At 44.0% G+C, this 20,513-nt stretch overlaps 3 protein-coding genes across 3 annotated transcripts; 1 reads left to right on the top strand and 2 right to left on the bottom strand.

Moving 5' to 3' along the window:
- Positions 1 to 799: 799 nt before the first annotated feature.
- On the bottom strand, positions 800 to 9,321 carry pyroxd1 (pyridine nucleotide-disulphide oxidoreductase domain 1). The gene is made up of 12 exons (XM_063217892.1): positions 9,037 to 9,321; positions 8,228 to 8,308; positions 7,740 to 7,859; positions 7,173 to 7,301; positions 6,773 to 6,846; positions 5,266 to 5,435; positions 4,652 to 4,743; positions 4,186 to 4,288; positions 3,594 to 3,706; positions 2,787 to 2,909; positions 1,597 to 1,734; positions 800 to 1,165 (listed from the first exon to the last, which is right to left on the bottom strand). The coding sequence occupies exons 1-12, from the start codon at positions 9,109 to 9,111 to the stop codon at positions 917 to 919; spliced, it is 1,467 nt and encodes a 488-aa protein (XP_063073962.1). The 5' UTR covers positions 9,112 to 9,321; the 3' UTR covers positions 800 to 916.
- A 338-nt stretch (positions 9,322 to 9,659) lies between these two features.
- Positions 9,660 to 12,304, top strand: LOC134464447 (uncharacterized). The gene is made up of 3 exons (XM_063217891.1): positions 9,660 to 9,958; positions 10,373 to 10,537; positions 11,275 to 12,304. The coding sequence occupies exons 1-3, from the start codon at positions 9,718 to 9,720 to the stop codon at positions 12,243 to 12,245; spliced, it is 1,377 nt and encodes a 458-aa protein (XP_063073961.1). The 5' UTR covers positions 9,660 to 9,717; the 3' UTR covers positions 12,246 to 12,304.
- A 6,481-nt stretch (positions 12,305 to 18,785) lies between these two features.
- LOC134464446 (islet amyloid polypeptide) lies at positions 18,786 to 20,007 on the bottom strand. The gene is made up of 3 exons (XM_063217890.1): positions 19,933 to 20,007; positions 19,470 to 19,604; positions 18,786 to 19,269 (listed from the first exon to the last, which is right to left on the bottom strand). The coding sequence occupies exons 2-3, from the start codon at positions 19,547 to 19,549 to the stop codon at positions 19,098 to 19,100; spliced, it is 252 nt and encodes an 83-aa protein (XP_063073960.1). The 5' UTR covers positions 19,550 to 19,604; positions 19,933 to 20,007; the 3' UTR covers positions 18,786 to 19,097.
- Between the last annotated feature and the right edge of the window lie 506 nt (positions 20,008 to 20,513).

Here is a 20,513-nt window from a genome sequence, read left to right as displayed (position 1 = left end):
GGAAACTTTATCGTTTTCTCCACGGAGGAGGGGCCAGGAGGCGGGGCGAGGAGACAAGCGCAAGTGGAGGAGGCAAGGTGGCATATTAAGATGCACTCCAGTAGTCTAGAGGAGACTGAACACAAGACATATTTTAGGATGATATTGCTCTAGTATAGACCTATACACTGTAATTTATTTAGGCCCTAGGCCATATTGTGTCTTACAGACAATCAAAAGAGTTTTAAACTCAATTGTAAACTTCAATAGGAATAGCCCAGCAACCTAGATCTTAAAGGAGAAGTCCACTTTTTTGAACATTAAGGCCATTTTCTGAGTGGTCTGCAAGTTTAAGAGTCCCCCTCACCGTTTATTTCATGTTTGCTGCAGTCTCTGTTATTTGGCTGATTTGGATTTTATCTCAACCAGCTTTAGAATGGCCGTCTATGGGCACCTGCAACTCTGTTCTGAATATCACCTTAAACAACAAGACTTCTCCTTTAAAACAATCGAGAACATTCTCACGCAGCAGGTAAAGCGCATGGCGGACTAACTGCCAAGCTAGAGTCTACCCTGTCCCATATGTTGGTTCATGCCCTTTCGGGTGCCATTGGGGGCTGCCACCTTGCACGGGGTGTGGTGTGGCATAAATGCAATTTCGTTTTGTGCAGTGAGCACTGTGCTGTGGAGTGCTATGTCACAATGACAATGGGAGTTGGAGTTTCCCAGTAGGGCTTTCAGATGTGTCACACGAATGAATGATGGTGCATTAAAATCTATTAATCTGAATGTGAAGTAGGTAAAAACAAAATACCAGAAATATACTCTATAAATAGATTTCCTGTATTTGTACATAATGAGTGTTCTGTACATAGCTTCAGTCAATCATCACGCACAATCAATCATACAATCACCAAACACACAACGCACACTGCAATCAATCAAAGTAGTCCTCAATGTCTATGTCTGGATCCAGCAAATGTTCTCCATACGCAGAGAGATCCATCTGGTTGAGAATGAGGTTCTCGAAGGTCTCCTCCAGGTCCGTTTCTCCGATGAGCAGGGCTCCCATCATCCTACCCTCACTCAGGACCACCTTGATGTACTCCATCCCCTTGGTGCATCGCAGCAGCAGCTCGTGGTTCTCGCCAAGGCCCTGAGCGTTGAACTTACCCAGCAGGACCACCTGGGGGAGCCAAAGACATACAAATTCGATCATACCAGTAATCATTTTGATAAACATTCTTCATTTTGAGCAAGTACGGTATGACTATTAGTTTCAAAATAGTTTTAAATAGTAATGATAATGATAGTAATGGACAGCAACTATTATAAATAACGAGTAAATAACATTAAGAGGCATCAAAAACAATTTTTTATACATTAAAAAAATATTTAACTGGGGTTATGATCTTAAACCTATTGTTATCATACAGTTATTAACACTATTACAAAGACAAAGACATTTTCATGTTAATTCTTTTCTTTTACCAAGCCATTCCGTCTTACTTCACTTCTTCCTCATCCTTACTTTTTACACAGTGTGTCTTTTTGTCAGATGCTATTGGTGTTTTCAAATAACTTTTAAAATAAATGTGATTTCATTTGGTCACTCACCTTGTAATTGAAGAACTTGGTGATATGAGAGAAGAGCTCGAAGCAGAAGTCCAGTTCAATGGGTTCGTCCAGAACCTCCGCAGCTATGCAGCGGCCAGCGTACCAGCCCATCTGACGAGCCTGGGTCCACAGACGCATCTGACCACAACACAGAGAGAGAGACACAGAGACAGACAGGGACAGAGAAGAAAATGTTTTTGAGATCATGATGTAGAGTCCGAAATGTTCTCTACTCTCCCATACAACTCTGTAGCTACTACTGAAAAAGAGAAGGATTTAACCCCATAATGCACGCCCTACCTCCTGTGGCAAGCTGTAAAAGTAATTGAAAAGTTAACTTCCATAGTACTATGCTACTATGAGGGTCTTTAGTAATGCACTATAACTTGGTCATTGTCATTCTGGTAACAGCAAATGTATAACGGTGTGTCTTAACAGGTTAAAACACTCTGTTATTCTGAGTTCAAGTGATTAATTCAAATATGGATTCACCAAAAAAAAGGGTTCAAAATATACCGACAGAACCGCTGTAAGCTCACGTAGGACTCCCACCCTCTAGACCAGGGGTGGGCAACTTTCATTATAAGGTGGGCCAATATTTTTTATGACCACCATCGGAGGGCCACATGACCACGCACTTGAGAAAATTTCCGAAAGGATAATTGACTTCTTCTATATTTATACCTGAATGCTTACGTTATTGATTTAGAAGGGGTTAAAAACTGTCCTTTTTCTTTTAAAAAAATGTTCGTCTATGGGCCACACTGAGTGAGAGGGTGGGCCGCATGTGGCCCCCGGGCCTCCAGTTGCCCATCCATGCTCTAGACTATTCACTCCTTACTGTTAGACACACAGTTTTCTCCCAATAAAGGAACACCACTTTACTGTACAGTGCTTTCTACTGTCAAATGTAATCTTTTCATGAATATTTACCACACAATGAACTAATAAAAGTACATTGGGTTTTGCAGTTAAAATGTGCATTTATGGAAATTCAAAATGGCAGAAAATGGAGAAGATCCCCATTTTCAAGTAAGAAAAGTGCAATTTGTCATGATAAATACTTACAATTTGATGGTAGTGATAAGTATTAGTGGAAAAAGAAACATTAGTGAATGGGAGGCATGTATTCTGGGAAAAAGAAACTACCGTACTAAATATTACGCAAGTGCACCTTTAATGTGACTGACCTGTTGCCAGAGCGGGCTGGCTTCCCATTCTGTGCTGCACACGTCCCCCGCAGCAAACACGTCCGGCTCTGACGTACGCATGTGATCGTCCACCAGCAGGCCCCCATCAGGCGACAGAGCAAACTGCCCACATAACACCCATGGGTCAATGACATTTCAGTAGTAGCACTCGTCAGAGTGGTGCAACCACAGCTAATGCCACTATTGTATGGATTCATTTTCGAGAAGCGTATTCACTGAAGTACATTAATTATCAATTTCTAATAAATGTATGGACATTAGCTGTGTAACTTAATTATCATTAAATATATGAAAATTATTTGATTATTGTAGAATGACACAAACATCAGCTGATTCATCAACTACAGCAGGGCTATTCAACTGGAGGCCCGAGGGCCACATGCGGCCCAGATGCAGTCCACATGCGGCCCAGGCATGGCCCCCAACTGAAGCAGTATACATTTCAGTTTTGTTACTGCAGTACAACACATTATTTGCTTGTGAATCTTCTGCTTGTCTTATACATTCACATTCAATGTGGTTAAGATTTAGGCTAGAGGAACATGTTTAAAATTGGTTTGTGGACTACTGATTTTAAATGTCATTTCAGTGGTCGTGATGTCTGAAAATGTGTGGCCCGACTGCAGTTCTTGGTTTCAAAACGTGGCCCCGATGAAATTCTAATTGAATAGCCCTGAACTACAGCATGCCCCCCCAAACACACACACGCACACACAAGGTAAAAGAGCGTGACTACACAGCATTTAACAGTAGTAACATATAGTTATGAAGTTGTGGTGTCCTTACGTTGTTGCCGGGGAGAAAAGGTTCAGCATTTGGGACCACCCCCGTAGCGCTGACGATGAAGTCACAGCCGTAGGTCTTGCCATTGGTGAGCTTTACATAGACCGGCCACGTACCTACAACAGGACATGACATGAAAACCACATGAATGATTTGCCAAGGTAGCATTGTTCATGTAATTTCAAATAGTATTCGCAGGCATCATTTTGATGTTTTGTCACCACCAGAGTCACCACCAGAGTCAAAACAATGATGTCTGTAAATTCGATAACCCTTTGAAAAGTACATTAATTTTATAAAAACATACATTGCAATTATTTAAAGTGTGCATACATATTTGGGCACCCTGTATATAGAGCAGTGATACTCAAATTGTGGGCTGCGAAGGTATCCCAAGTGGGCCTTCACTACTTGTATTCCTCATTTTCTAAAAAAGAATCAATCAATCTGTTGACTATTTATTTGAGATGTATTGTTCATTGGGTCAAAGGTGGGCCCTGAACATTTATGAACATTTTGAGTGGGCCACAATTTTAAAAAGGTTGGGAACCCCTGATGTAGGGATATTTGGGTGACCACTGGCACCACGTCGCACCTTCCTCTGTGTTGTGTCCAGCAGGGGGCGTGTGTGAGCTGTCCTTCTGGCTGCTGATGCTCTCTACTCCACACTGGTACTCCAAAGTCACTTTATGGGAGACCTGCAGCATAGAATTCATAAAAGCCAATAGCGAATTATAAGAAATATAAAAAATAATATAAGCAAAGGCAAATACTGTGCAAGTGTTTATGTAAACTTGATTTAACACTGATTTACAGACAAAACAACTGAGTCCAAGATTCAGAATAGTGCTACTTACACATACATGTACACACACACGTGTACACACACACACACACACACACACACACACACACACAGGTGTGTGCACAACCGCGCGCACACACACACACACACACACACACACACACACACACACACAAACAAACAAACAAGCAAGCAAGCAAACAGGTGCACGCACAACCATGTGCACGCACACGCACACAAACACACAGGCACTTGCCTTCTGTGCCCCTCTGAGGCTGATCCCCTCGTGCCAGTCGGGACCCAGGGCACTGCCCCTCTCTCTAGATGCCACGCTCCTGCCAGCCCCATCTACAGCACACACACAGAGTACACATATCACTGCATGTGCGGCGCGCACATGTGTTCAACCCTACATAGCTGTCGTGTGCTGTAATGTTGTCTAATGTAGCGTAAAATAGAATAGTGCAGACAGGGCTCTGAATTACGGTAACACCAGCCTACTGGTCACATACTGGTGAAATTTCAGTTTGGCTGGTAGAAATGGCCAACCTGGCCCTGCCGTGGCCAACCGCCGGTAGGGCACTCGTCTACCATGCGGCTGACCCGGGTTTGATTCCCAGCCCGGGATCTCTCCCAGCCCGGGATCTTTCCCAGCCCCCTTATCTCTCTCCCCATTCCCGTCCTGTCCACCTGTCACCACACTGTCCTGTCAAATAAAGTAAAATGTTGGCAGGTGATGAAAAAAGTTGATTTAGAGCCCTGAGTGCAGAGTAGTGTAACATGCCCTCGCGCTGGGTAAACCCCTTGCTGGTTTGCCCTGTGCCAGTGTGTGTGTGTGTGTGTGTGTGTGTGTGTGTGTGTGTGCATTACCTGTAGCTGGTTCCGTAGTGTATCGTGCCCTCTTGCAGGGCAGGGCCTTCTCTGGCTTGTCCTGGTCCAGAGTGGGGATGAGAAACTGGGCCGCTCCCGCATCAAAGAAGGTGTTCCCTATGGCCTTATCCTTCACTGCCCACACCACCTCACAGCCCTCCACCTCATACCTAGAGAGAGAAAGAGAGAGAGAGAGAGAGAGAGAGAGAGAGAGAGAGAGAGAGAGAGAGAGAGAGAGAGAGAGAGAGAGAGAGAGAGATATGCAGGAAGAGAACAAACATTCATACAAAGAAAAAAAAGAAAAAGACAGCAACATAATGACATGCGTAAAAAAAAGGTCTCATGCAAATACATACACCCACATGTCCTATATTTAGCTGCAAATACAACACAAGCTCGCCAGCTATTTAAACGTATATAGTATCACTTCACCACAAGTCGGCAATGTTGAGCAGCAAGTGGAGATCAGGAGCCTATACTACAAAGCTGTTTCAGGAGTAAACTGGGTTAGGCAGCCGTGGCCTGGTGGTTAGAGAGTTGGTCTTTCATTCTAGGGGTTGCAGCTTTGAATCCCCCCTGACCTCTTCCTACATCTCCATCCATGGTTGAAGTGCCCTTGAGCAAGGCACCTATACCCTGAAAAATAATAATAACTCTAAGACGCTTTGAATAAAATGAAAGCGTCAGCTAAGTGTAATGTAAATATAATGTAAAGTTAAGCGGTAAAACACCTAATAGAAGAGCCTGGAGTCCTCATTTTCTTAGCCTCCGCTGTGACACACCCTTGCCTGGTTAACACCAGACCTAATCACAAGTATCTTTCATTCAAAGATTGTGTAGAACTAAAGGCAGTATGGGAGTTCCCAGGCTGTGACACACCCTTGAACCGGATGAACGAAAATTCACTGACGCCTTTGAAGACTTGTTGTCCCACACCCCTAGAAAAGTTTGCAATGCACTCCTCCTCCTCTATAGGTCGTATGTCATGATGTGCCACGTAGATCAAACTGGTGCTAGCTCATCGTCTTGAGAGGATTTGTGCTCGACTTGAATTGTGTGTTGATGGAAGATTTGTGTGTGACAGCAAGTTCTCGCTCACATGAGGTAGGCCTACATAGAGAAACTCTGAGTCAAATGAGCCTACACACACACATTTTTAGTAGAGAAAGTGCGCTCAACTCCGAAAAGTTTCTTACAAGGTCTTTGGGTGCGAGCAAACAGCAAAGTTCATGTATAGTAAAAAAGCCGCACTCCCGGATCAATTTCTTGCAGTTTTAATACTGGGTTAGCATGGCAGACAGACAGACGTTTCGGCCTAAGCCTTCTTCAGCGTCTGAAGAAGGCTTAGGCCGAAACGTCTGTCTGTCTGCCATGCTAACCCAGTATTAAAACTGCAAGAAATTGATCCGGGAGTGCGGCTTTTTTACTATACCCACACACACATACACACACACACACCATCATAAAATAAGAAATGCGTCAATACATTTCAGTGTGAGTAACTTACACTAGCTCCAAGGCGATGCCTCCATTCCCCACCACAACGATACGTCTGGCTGTGGACAAACGCTTCTGGAACTCCTGAGAGAGAGGATTTTTTAAAACACACGTCAAAACTCATCATACTCTGATAAGAATCATAAACTAAGAAGTAACTTAAGATTGATTGCTTGATGGAATGGTTTGTTGATCGATTGATTTTATTTGACAGTCTCAGCTCATCGGATAAAACTTATACATAATGCAGCTTCATAAATCGCAGCATTATATATGCACATTAAGAAAACAGAGAATCAGGAAAGTCCTTTGGTTGGATTTATGAGAGACGAGTGAAGGAATCTGCCTGCTTTCCAAGAGCACTGGTAATTTTGATAGGACATTGCGTGAAAAAAAAACTCTGGAAGTACCTGGGCACTGTCTGTGTCCCGTATGCCCAAGACGTGAGGGTTGCTCTGGGTTAGGAGTTTGGGTTTAGCCCCGCTGCACACGCACAGCTTGTCATAGCTGATGCTCTGTCCATCCTCCGTGAGTAGTGTCTGGGAGATGGATGGACAGAGTAAGGACTTCAAGTTTTCTACAATGACTTAGGAGCAGGGAGGTAGTAGAGGTATACGTAGCAGTAACAAAAAAACATGAGGTACTTATTACACCTAGGCAGCTATGTAGTCACTACCGTCCTTACATCATGAAATACGGTCTCTGCTACATCAATAAGGTACAGCGTAACAACATATAATAACATGTATGTCACATTATGTGCTTGCACTGTATGTCAGGGTTGGGGCAATATGTACTGTAAGTACATAATAATGCATGTTGATACATGTAGTTACACTAACAAAAAGACCGTACAATTAAGTTTTACCAAATGTACTCCTATCTTTACTGAATACACCTCTGTTCATCAGTATAGATTCAATACTGGTCATTGAGGCTGTATGTGTCACTAGGTGTGTTAATTTGCTGACACATACGTGTTCTTTGGCTTTCAGGCTTTTCACTGCAGACTGGATGACCTTGAGGTTAGGGTATTTTTCCTCCAGTACAGTGGAAGGCTGTTCCTCCACATCGAAATCCTCTAAGACCTTGGATACCTGGATGCAAGGGGATAGGATGGGATAGGATCGGCGATAGGATAAGGTAAGGTAGGATAGGTAGGATAAGGTAGGATAAGATAGGATAGGATAGGATAGGATAGGATAGGATAAGATCGAGCAGACCAACTTCAGTGTTCAGGGAAAATTGCAACTGGCACTTAGAAATCACATGCAGCCTCAGACATAGGAAAACAAACACGATAACAAACATATATCACAACAGTATGAGATACCATTACACAACGCAAAAGAGGGAGACGGTGCATCAGGACACCTAAACTTTACTTTTCCGCATATTCAGCAAGTAAAATTAGATGTACTGAAAAGCCCATTGTTTTATGATTACAGCAACGATTGTAGCCTACCTGTTTGAAGTTGGTGACTGTCTTCACTAAAGGTGCAGCTGTCAGAAGTGCCACACTGTCCGACGTGAACTGGGAGGAGAGCTGTAATGATGTAAAACTTGGTTAACTTTCAGCTTTCCACCTCTCTGCAAGGCTGTGAGGTGTTTTGTATAGCTTGGTAGAGTTTGCCTTGTGTGCAAGTGCTGCTGCTGCTGGTTTGGATCATGGATATGCAAGTTAGGCTATTAAGCTTACTGCGTTGAAGGCGACAAGAACAGCTATTATCCCTTCCAAGCACGGACGTTTTGTTGTTGGGTTTGACATTTGCACACAGATTTAATTATTATCTCATCTATTCAACTTTATACCAAATGAAAAGCTGTATCTCAATGGGTCAGACCTAGGTGATGCTCATACAGGCTACATGGATGTACCTACCACTGCATACAGCAGTGGTTCTTAACCTGGGGTGCGGGCACCCCCTGGGGGTGCGCCAGAGATTTCAGGGGGTGCGCGGAATTCTGTTTGTGTTGAGGTTGTGACCAAAATTCTGATTCCAAACATTGTAATGAGGCCAAATTAAGACCAAATTAAAACATGTTTTGGACCTAATGTAAAATCATTAAAGCACTGATAATGTCTAAAGCAAGAATTATTGTAATTATTCACTTAAATCATTTTTTAGTGCTTATACACGTGTAGACGTTTGGGTTGGGGGTGCGCGGCTTGTCTTGGGCACAGGTTAGGGGGTGCTTCAAGAAAAAAGGTTAAGAACCACTGGCATACAGGACTGTTTCAGGAACAATCGGCAATACAGATTTCACTCTTACCTGCTCAGCGCAGGTAACTCCAGCAATCCCACCACCAACGACCACAAATTTGACACGTTTTTCTCTGCTTGCCATCACGGCGTTTGCAATTGCTAGTGTTAGAAGAGATGATTTTGCATCTCGCGGCAAAGGGACTTGTTCTGGGTTATTTCACTCGTTTGTTACTGTCCAAGAGCACTGTCATGTTTCAGAATTGCTCTAAGACAACGTGACAACAACTTCTACGGCCAAAAATGATCGACACGAATGCATGTGTCAACAACAAAACACAACTAGTCTCACTTCCGCAAAGATTACTTCGACGTCACAGAAGTACGGCGGCCTGAAGAGGGCAAAAGAGGGATCGGGCTTCTCACGTCACCATTTGAGCAGTGGCCATACTGGGTGTATAAACTGCTTGTTTCCACCGCACCCAGGGAGTAAGTAAGGACATAGCCTACTCCCGTCTGGTCCTGTAACTCAATTATATCTGGTTTATCTTGTTTACTGTCTGCCACAATGGTCGCACGTTGCTGTGTCTTGCAATTGGGCTCGGGCATATGACGTCACCGCGCTGGATCAGCCATGTTTGTGGCACAGACGCTCCCTTTTCCCATTGTTTTCCAGCGTGCCAAGGAAGAAGTCTGGCCTGAACTTTCCACTTAATTGTGTCTAGTTTACCTGCTCACTTTTTTTGCCACTATGGTCCACCGTTGCTGTGTCGTGGGGTGCAATAGCTCAAGCCATGAAAGGAAAGGGGGAAAGATAGAAAATGGGCTGTCTTTCTATTCCTTTCCTTCTTGGAGGCAACACCATGGAGACCAAGTGTCAGACATAACAAAGCGTCGTCGGCTAGCATGGGTCGCTGCTGTTAGACGACCTAAGATAACTTTCCACTCGATCCCGACGTCGATGAGAGTGTGCTCTCTGCATTTTCATTCTGGTAAGTGAAGTAGTTTTCGTTAAAAGCACTGTTTCTTTCAACCACTGTTGGCTAATCTACAGCCTAGCAGGCATAGCTAGCCAGGTCTACTGAAGCACAACACCCTTTTTAAACAAAGGAAATACACACTCCATGCTTTTAAATGATAAACCTGGTGCATTTAGAGCAGGACTACATCATGCATAGAAAGGGGAAAGGTATCTGGTGCCACACGGTTGTCTTTCCTGTTGTTTATTTTACCAGTAGGCTACTATCATAGAAATCAGTAATATCAGTAAAGTTTCGATATGTGTCTTCATCAGAGGACTCTGTAGACATCCTGTGGCACCCGATTTCCCTTTCTACAACACTCTTATTTTCTGCCACATACGTGAAAGCTGCACAGCGTAGTCATAACACTTGTTGTTTTACTAGGTAAACCAGCAAATGAAATGTACACCTCCCATTCGGATTGGGCACCATCACTGCACTTGGGGCACACAAACGAGAAAGTCTCACGGTACGACAGACCGAAAGCAAGAAAACAGCGAAGGACTGAGAGCATGGCAGCAATGGATGAGACAGCTCTTGTTATACCAGGTAAGCCAAACATTGACAAAAGGAAAACCGTGAGGGCTCTAAAGTCTGTTCTCCCTCTAGATGGGGTGCATGTTTCTTTGTGTATCCCATGTAATGGGTTTCAAAACAATGATTACTTTGACTGAGGTGCATCTTGCCACCAGGCAAGGCAGGCAGCCGCTTGGGGGGCCCTAGATAGTGATTAACAGCCCACATTTTACCACAGTAGTGGCGATTTTGGTTCAAATGCTCATTTTTGTGTGTTTTCGCTTGGGGCCCCACCTGACCCTAGAATCGCCTCTGCTGAGGTGAGTGCTTTGGATTCAGGTCATCATCAGCCTTCTAAAATGTTTAGCCAAAGAGACAAAGATTGACACACATTGTTCATGTGCTGTTTAGTGGGAAAACAGTAACAGTAGAATATCACTTAATTGTAACAATGGCAGATAAGGGGAACACATCAGTAAGTTTCATTCTATGCAGGACTACTACCACTAGCCACTATCTACTACTAACTAATACTACCACCACCACTACAAACCACACGCCGCGGCCAGTCAGCAAAAAAGTTAACATCAAGGCCTGATAAAGACAATGACTTGTTTTACCTGTTCAAATGCCCTAGGTTGGCCATCACTGATAATAATACACTAGAATACAGTATATGGTTGTATTTAATACATCACCTGTATTAATTTGTCATGCACACATTTCTAAATGTCTAATTATGTCTTCTTTAATCACTTGCAACGTTATAGATGAGGCAGCAGATGTCATCCAAGACGTGGAAGCCAGACCGGAATGGGCAGCCTTCAGCCAATATTGTGCTTCTGACGCCCAAATAAGATTCTACACGAAATTTCCATCCGGAAGAGTTTTCAAAGTCTTCTGGGAGCATGTTGCGCCGTCCGCTTCTCGGCTGGTCTATTGGTGCAAGGCAAGGAGGATTGGAGCAGAAGCCTTCGCAGCTGTGGGACCCAACCCCTCTCACGGGATGCCATTACTTAGTGAATTTCTCATCTACTCCATGCGAGTAGCTGTTGGCATGAAAGAGCAGGTCATCGCTGACATGTTCCAGACGAGCGCAGCCACGGTTAACCAATTGACCACAACTTGGGCTCATTACCTCTTCTTTGTTTTGGGCACACCCTCCCTTTGGGTGTCCAGGGACAAAATAAGGTCAGTTGCACCAGATGAAGTCAAGAAGCACTGTCCAAATCTCCGTGTGATACTCCACTCCGCTGAGATCGCCGTGGCTGCACCCACCTCCACCGCACACGCCTTGCAATCTCACACGGTTTCCCCCGATAAAAACAGAACAACGTTGAAGGCAATCGTTGGCTTCACCCCCCACGGCTCTGTGTCCTTCCTCTCCAAGCTGTGTGCTGGAAGCCTGTCTGACAAGGAAGTTACACGGTGCAGTGGAATTCTTCAGTTGTTGGAACCGGGTGATGAAGTGATGGCTGACAAAGGCTTTGCCATTCATCACCTACTCTCTGATGTTGAGGCAAAACTTATCATTCCACCCTCCAAGCATTCTGCCCGATTTACTCAACAGGAGACACAGGCCATTACCCAGCTCAGAATGGTTGCCCGGAGGGCAATGGCCAGGATTAAATCCAACCACATCTGGGACTCCCCTATACCGCTGACTTTGGTCCTCTCAGTCAGTCAGATCTGGTGCAATTGCTGTCTTATGTCTAACTTTCAAGGACCCTTATCCTGCTGAGAGTACTTGCTATACTAAATATTAAATATTGTGTTTATTGCACTGTGTAATAATGTGTAGTTTGTGTGTGTGTGTGTGGGGGGGGGGGGTTAAGAGAGAGAGCATGGGTGTATGTATGTTGACTGATGTAAGGCATTTTGCTATACTCAGATTTTTGCTATATGTTAACTGCAATGTGCAATAATGTTTTTAATTAGGTCTTAATTCTTAATTTCTCTCGGGATTAATAAAATGACTCTACTCTAGTCCACTCTACTTGGCCTTTTAAATTACAATTCAGAGTCTCTGTTCTTCCAACATTGCTATGCCAACTTGTAATAATTATCTATTTTCATGTACCTGCATGTTTTGTCACTGGATTGTTTTTGGGTGTCAGTTTTTGGGCCATTTCCAACTTTGTGTCCCAGGAATGCCAGATAAATTGGGATTACATTGACAAAATATAATTAACTAAAGGTCATTGGAAATCACTTTTCATACTATGAGGTAGATAGAGATATTCCACCATACCATTTCATACCACCATGCCATTCAGGGCCTTGTAGACCATGACCAATGATTAAACAAATGCATTGAACTGATTATCGATGTCTGTTCAGGTAAGCACAGTAAATAATAAATAAGTAAACAAGCAAACAATGAATAAGATGAACAAGTATGCACAGAAGTATTCAGACTAAAAGAAGTCCAATTGGCTACAACCTCTTTGGATGACATGACCAGGATGAATGAGAACTGTTAGGTAGGGCATTGAGTTAGACAGCAAGGTAACAGGTCCACACCACACGAGGGCACCACCTAACCTCTGAGCTGATAAAGGTCAGGGGTCAGATGCTCCGGTGAGCCACTTGGGTAGATCTGAGAAACAGGTGACCGGCACTAAGAGAAGCTGGTCTAACACAATCATCACAGGACACTACCATAAAGTCACCTTGTGGTTTAATAATCAGTGTCCTCTCACACTGGGGTGGTGTAAACATATTTGTCGCGTTAGTAGAACTAAGAGAGTCCTGCTGTAGTAGGCTAGGTCTTGATGTTAATAAGTTAATAATCACATTGTATGTGAGCAGGGGGGGCTTTCAGATTTTTGTCCCTGGCCCAACCGAAGTCGTCAGCGTGTGTGTGTGTGTGTGTGTGTGTGTGTGTGTGTGTGTGTGTGTGTGTGTGTGTGTGTGTGTGTGTGTGTGTGTGTGTGTGTGTGTGTGTGTGTGTGTGTTTGGCACCCCCTGCAGACAGCCCAAAACACTGCGAGCGGATAGATAGACAGACGAACACAAGACCAGTCATTCCAATACCTGGCCCAGCTCCCTCTTGGGGGGAAGCAGGCAACAAACCGAATGTTTGTAGACTATGAAAGCGTTTGACTGCATGAGATGTTACTGGTGTGTGTTTGACCCCAGCAGGGAGCCTGATTCCTGGGTTGGACAATTATAGATAGGTCCTTATAAATAGAATGCAGGCATCCACCCAACGATAAAATAAAACATGGAAATATTAAAGATAGTGCCAAGAATAGAAGTCATAAAATAGGTACACTGGCTGTGTTTCTTGGAAAGAGGGAGCGACCTGGCAATCCGTCATATGCCTCCGAAATGACATTATCACCTGGGTGACAGTTTCAATTTCAGCGGCCCATGTATTGGATGCTACTGTTGTTTGCAAACCTACGCTTTTCAGTTATGGAAAGCGAGAGCGTTTTCCCTCCATGAAAATGTGTATTTTTAGGTGACGTTTCTTGCTGGGGCGAGCCATGCGTCAGACAGTGTTAATGTGACATCATAAAATACACGTTTGCATGTTACAGCAAAGAATAGACATGATAACCTTGAAAGATATATTATGCAATCATTTTCAAAAGGAAAATGCAAAAGAAAAAAAACAGCTTGGGCCAGTTAACCATCAATATGATTAATTGATGCCGAAGTGTTTGTTTAGGAGCGCCTCCTGGACTCAAAAGTCATTTGTTTGAGGTGGTCGTTGTGTGGTGAAACTTAGAAGGAAGAGAGAAAAAAAAGGAATTCCAAGGCATTTTTCGCTAAATGAGAGAGGTATCTTTCTTTCATAATAATAAGGCTTTTTCTTTCATGATGATTTGATGCTTGCTTTTCTTAGTAGACCGCAGGACTGGACTGGGCCCACAAACTGGCCCGAGCATTTTTGCCATAATAATAATAACAATAATAATAATAATACTTTCGTTTTATATAGCGCCTTTCAAAACACCCAAGGACGCTTCACAGAGTGTTGTGTTGGAAAGTGTGAGTGTGTGTGCGCGTCAGTGTGTGAGCGTGTGTGTGAATGCATGTAAGTGAAAGTGGAACTAGCAGCCATAAGCCTTCAGGAAGAGATGTGTCTTAAGGTGTTGCTTAAAGGCCAACTTCCGATAAAACTCAGTTTTACTCACTCCTTTCGAAGATCGGACGGTCACCCCAAGTTAAACTCACTTGCAAGGCTCTCATAGCGGTGCGTCAACTCTCCTGGCTGTGTTTCCCGGTGTTTCCCAATTTACATCAATAATGCAGAGAAACGAGCGAATCACGAAAGCCTTTCTGTGTTTCGTCACGTCGAAAGAAGGCGTTGCCCACAAAGGTTTATATCGACCCATTTATCTAAAAACATGTCGAGTAATTTTTTTCTGCTTGTTTTCAAAACAAGCAACGTCTGGTGGTCCGAAACATAGCTTAGCTTAGCTATCAGCTGGTTGCTACTCTCAGGTACACACACAGCACAAAGCCTCATACATAAAGCCTGCTCACTCCGGTTGCTCCGTGCCTACAGCTCGCCTAGGGGTCGCTGTCGAAAGAGCACAGCCCTGAATGGAGCCTGCACGCCTCCGTTGGCGCCCCTATAGTGCAGTACCATCCGGGGAAGTGGCGACTCTGTTTCCCATTACATTCTCTCCCAAGGCTGGAGGACTGAGCCAATCAGAGACGCGTTTCTTTGAGAGCAGGAGGAGTGAGCCAATCAGAGACGCATTTCCACGAGAAACACGGAACACTCTCTCGTTTCTCCACAAGCCACCTTGCCAGCTTGCAAAAACGTCTTGAAACAAAGCAACCAGAACGTTTTTTAAAACAGGACCAACGCGTAACACATTCAATAACAATTGGGAACACGGCAATGTTAATTAAATTACGTTGAGAGGCGATCTGGCCAGTGAAGGGGCATTCTGGATGTGGTCGGGCAGATTGTTCCAAAGAATGGGAGCAGCAACATGGAAGGCTCTGTCACTGGTGGCCTTGAGCCTGGTACGAGGGACGATCAGCTGGCCCTTGGAAGAGGACCGCAGGGATCTTGAGGGGCCATAGGGGTGAAGGAGGTCTGTGAGGTAGTGGGGTGCCAGGTCGAAACGTCATTGCCAATGAATGGATAAATAAAAAGAAGAAAAAATCATTTAAAGAAGAAAAAATCCAAAGTGTGCAAACCTTTTTTCCAAAAATACGTAATCTTTTTGTTCAGCACCAGGGATTGTGCACAAGTAACTCTCTACAAGTGGGGTGCCAGACCATGGAGGGACTTGAAGGTTAGGAGGAGGACTTGTAGGTAATGCGTGACTTGATGGGGAGCCAGTGAAGCTGCTTGAGTATGGGGGTGATGTGTTGCCAGGGTCTAGTGCCTGTTATGATCCTGGCAGCAGAGTTCTGGACATAGACCAGCCCCTAATCCCCAGCCCCATACTACAATTATGATGGGCTCAGTCCACTGTATATTAAAGATGCACCGATGGGCCTCTAAATTGTGGGTCGGTCTGTAAGGGAAATTTTGAAAAAAAAAAAAAATTAAAACATCAGCCCCTGAGGACTGTTGGCCCACCGGGAAAATGCCCTGTATGCCAGATGACCAGTCCAGGCCTGGTAGACCGTGATAGGTTAATTGTAAAACTGCAGAGGCAGAGGAACTGTGTGCATCTCTCCAGTGTTGCTGCCAGCCTTCACCAGGGCCCAGGACAAAACCATCTGAAGGCCCCCCTCTCACATCATATATAATGTAATGTGGACCCAATACTGCACCCCTTTCTCTCCCTGGGCCCAGAACAGCTTACCCATTTGTTCCCCCCTTGTCGGTGGGTATGCACCCCCCCTGACTGCACACAAAGCAATATTGACCCTGAGAGAGGGCTTCACCCTTGACTCACACGTCACCACGCACCACCTCGCTTGTACATCACACCCAAACCGACCCGGGAAGCCGACCCAGGACAAAGGGGACAGTGTCCTGGGCATAGGGAGAGAGGGGCCCAGAATTTGGTTCTCATTACTTTATACGTATTGGGTGGGGTCCTTTTCAGATGACTTCGTCCTGGGCCTAGCCAAAGCTGTCAGCGGCCCTGCCCATTCATCCTATGACCACACCACACCATCAGCGACTGGTCAAGTACCACATCCAGCTGTCTGCGGCTTGTGACATGCGCACTTACAAATTAATCATAGCTAGTGATTTCGTTGGGCCCCTCTGAATGATAAAGAGAAGCGAAATGACACCGTGCCAGAGCATGCATATTTCCGCTGTCAACTTAATTATATTGTTGACTATAATGGCATGCGTACAGTATAAACCATTAGCAGTGGCCTACCACACACACACACACACACACACACACACACACACACACACACACACACACACACACACACACACACACACACACACACACACACACACACACACACACACACACACACACACACACTTTCCATTCACAGACCACCTCCACTACAAAAAAATAAATAAATAACTGCCACCTTCATTGTGAAAATGAGCATTTTTATCAAGGACATGTAATACAGTGCATGACCTAGTCTATAAATCTGATAGCATCATCACTGCTCATTGTTTTGCTTTCCCGTGTTCCTGTGCAATGGATGTGCATCTCTAAAGCGTGCTATTTATTACTGTGTTGCCAAAGGCTTGTAGCCCTTTTTCGTTTGACGTCAGATGCCTTCAATAACAGGTACAATATTCGATAGCAGGTGCACACAGTAAATTGCATCCAGCTGCGTAGACATATACTACACACACGTCGCTTTTTTCTGCCTGTAACCAGTCATTGTATGTGCACTACCTGCTTCGCTTCAACAAAGTAAACTGAGTTAAGGTGAGTCAAGGGTGGAGGAGCCCTCTCTCAGGGTCAATAATGCACCAACAAGGAGGTACCAAACGGGGCAGCTGTCCCGGGCCCAGGGTGAGAGGGGGTGTAGGATTGGGTCCGTACATATTCCATTGCATGATGTGAGAGGGGGGCCATTCAGATGGTTTTGTTTCCCAACCGGTTGTCATGGTAAATGCCTGCTTCCCTTCTAAACTGAACTTGTTTGCATCACAGTGAAAAAGGCTAATTGTATTTTGTATCCTCATCAGGATACCAAAACGTTTTGGAAAATTCGATGCTCCCAACATTGTGGAGTGTTTAGAGGGGGAACCTTCCTCTTCCAACATGACATGCCTGCTGGCATGCCCAGTGTCTTCACCTGAACCCGATAGAGCACCTTTAGGATGAATTAGAGCGGAGACAAAGAGCTAGGCCTTCTCAACCAACATCAGTGGGTGACCTCACTGATGCGCTTTTGGAACAATGGTAAAAAAAAAAAAAAATCCTATGAACACACTCCTCAACCTTGTGGACAGCCTTCCCAGATGAGCTGAAGCTGTAATAGCAGCAAAAGGTGGACCAATATCATATTGAACCTTATGGGTTAGGAATGGGATGGCATTTAAGTTCATATGTGAGTCAAGGTTAACAAATACTTTTCATAATATAGTGTAACTCTGTAAGAGTGGAAGCACCATTTTAGATAACATTTGGTCCAACTACAAGACAGGATTGTGTGAATATTCACACTGGAATGAGAAAAAAAATAATCTCGCTGTAGAGTGGCAATAACACTGGCCTGCAGAATTTTACACTGATTTTTAAGCCCACTGTTTGAATGATGTGACTCTCCACATTGTTGTAAATACTCTATCTAGATTTATAAAAGTTTACTTTAACTTTACTCTGATAAAAGTGTAATCTTTGACACCCGATTTTTTACACTGTGTGCTTGTTGTATGATTCACTCTATGTGATGCTCTATCTATGTAGACTAATGTAAATTGGTGTGCTGTACTGTTAATGTTGCCAATCTAAAGAGACACTTGATGCCGATGCACCTTACACAAGTTCATGGGTGACTCTATGGAAACACTGTTACAGTATGTGGGGGTGATGGGGTGCCGCTCAGTCAGTGTGGATGGGCCCCTCAACTGATAATAGGCTACGAATTATCTTTTTTTTTTAATCTCATTTTCCCATATGAGAAACAAGTGGGCTTAGTTCAGGAATGGGCTGGGCTGAGCCAAAAATGGACATTTTCAGCCAAGACAGTCCTGACCGGCGTTGAGAGTGACAACATTTTTTTTATTTTGTCCACAACTGCTAGAATTAATGTTTGAATCTGACTCGGAGAGGTTTGCTGCAGCGGATGAATGGGCCAGTACAATGAGAATCCATCCATGTAAAAATTACAGAGCAATATTTTCTCTTTTCCTTTGCATTTTATTATAAAAGAAAACAAATCGAATCAAAACAAAAAATGTGAGAAATCATCATACATCACAATTTTATTCACAAGCCTTTGCCCATTAGCCAAGATGTATTCCCGGTACAGTTCTGGCGGTAGAAGAGTGTGTTTTTACACGTGAGGATCTCTTCAAATACCAGTGCGCAATCTTTCACCAAAGGCACTTTTTTCTCCAAAATACAAAATAAAGATCCATCATTTCGTGGATTAAACCCGTCGTTCACGTCATATTATACAGTTATTAGTGTTACATTTGTTGGTATATTTTTGTTGTTCTCCATCCTCGCCATCGCTAGAGAGGCCGGTAGTTGAGTGGCTGCATGTCCCGTTTGCCGTAGGTGCTGGCGCCCACGTTGGTGGGCGCGTAAACGGTGCCAATGGTGTTGCTGGAGCGTATGAGGAAGTCGGCAAGTCTCTGCGTCACGCACGTGGCGGTGTTGCACTTGCGCTTGTCCAAGTGATGGCTGTGGGACACCAAGCACCAAGTAAATAAACTAGCTTTCCAATTATGTGTAGGCTTCAAACAAACATACATTTATCTACCTGTCACATTTTTCTGGTAGGTATTTATTTCGGATTCTCTTTGCGCAGTGGTTTCCTTTATCTTCCAGAAATTTTCCCCAACACAGTTAATAGAAAAAAATATATTAGAATTCAAACGCACCTGTTCAGCGCTGTGGCCGACCTTTGAGGTCGTGAGCCACCAAGACCAAGGAAGGGATGTGTAGAAAACCCCGGTAACATCCAGCTTTCTCTGTCCGGTACCGCAGCCCCCTGTTCACTGGACGAAAGGGGGTACCTGCAAATAAACACACAACCGCTGCCATTTACAAGTAGATAGTAGCATACTTAAATCAGAGTAAACAAGAGCTTGAAGATTTCCCCTCAACAACGTCTGAGTGGTGTGTGCCAAAGAAGGTGACTACTTGGCGTCCGAGTGGGCTCTTATCCAACCGTTCCGCCACTCGAAGCTCTCCGCCGCACGGAGAGAGAATTTGTCACAAACGGAAATAGCTTAGCCAGTAGAAAGTGTCTGAGAGCTGTGTGCGAAGAAGGAGACTGGATAATGGCACTTCTTTGCATTTCTGAGAAGTCCATTTTCGAAATCAAAAACACTCAAGGCTCACCAGGTCAGCGATTGACAAATTGTGCATCAACTTCTTCTCACACACTCCAAGCGTAATTACAATGCGCAAGGTTCTCGAACTTACCTGTTTGGAGCAGCGTCCGCGAGTCGCAGCACGAGCACCACAGCGAACACCAGGGATGGGAGTCTTAGTTGCATTATTTTACGCTTTCCGCTGTATGGAGAGGTACAGAATTTTTAAATTCCTGATATCTTCATTATATGAATACACGGTAAAGCAACTCATAAATTCAACGCTGTACGTTTGTTATCCAGTTGAATTCAAATCAATTAAGTCAATGTGGAGATTTTTATTGCCATAGCCTATAGCCTACAACACATGGTTACTATGGCATTCTAACACAAATTATCCTAATTACAGGCCTAATAATTATTATAAAGTGTTTTTGGTGATAAAAATCAATGTATGAAAGTTCTGTCCTAGAAGTCAACTTATACAAAAACAATGATTTCCAGAAACTAAAAATATTACTCTTTTTAAAAACATATTGGCTTCCAGCAAAGCACAGATAAATGCATGAAATAAAAAAAATAAAAAATAGTAGGCCTAAAACCTACTTA

This window comes from Engraulis encrasicolus, chromosome 15 (genome assembly GCF_034702125.1).
Source record: "Engraulis encrasicolus isolate BLACKSEA-1 chromosome 15, IST_EnEncr_1.0, whole genome shotgun sequence".
NCBI lineage: Eukaryota > Metazoa > Chordata > Actinopteri > Clupeiformes > Engraulidae > Engraulis > Engraulis encrasicolus.
This window is presented reverse-complemented; position numbering and strand designations above follow the sequence as displayed.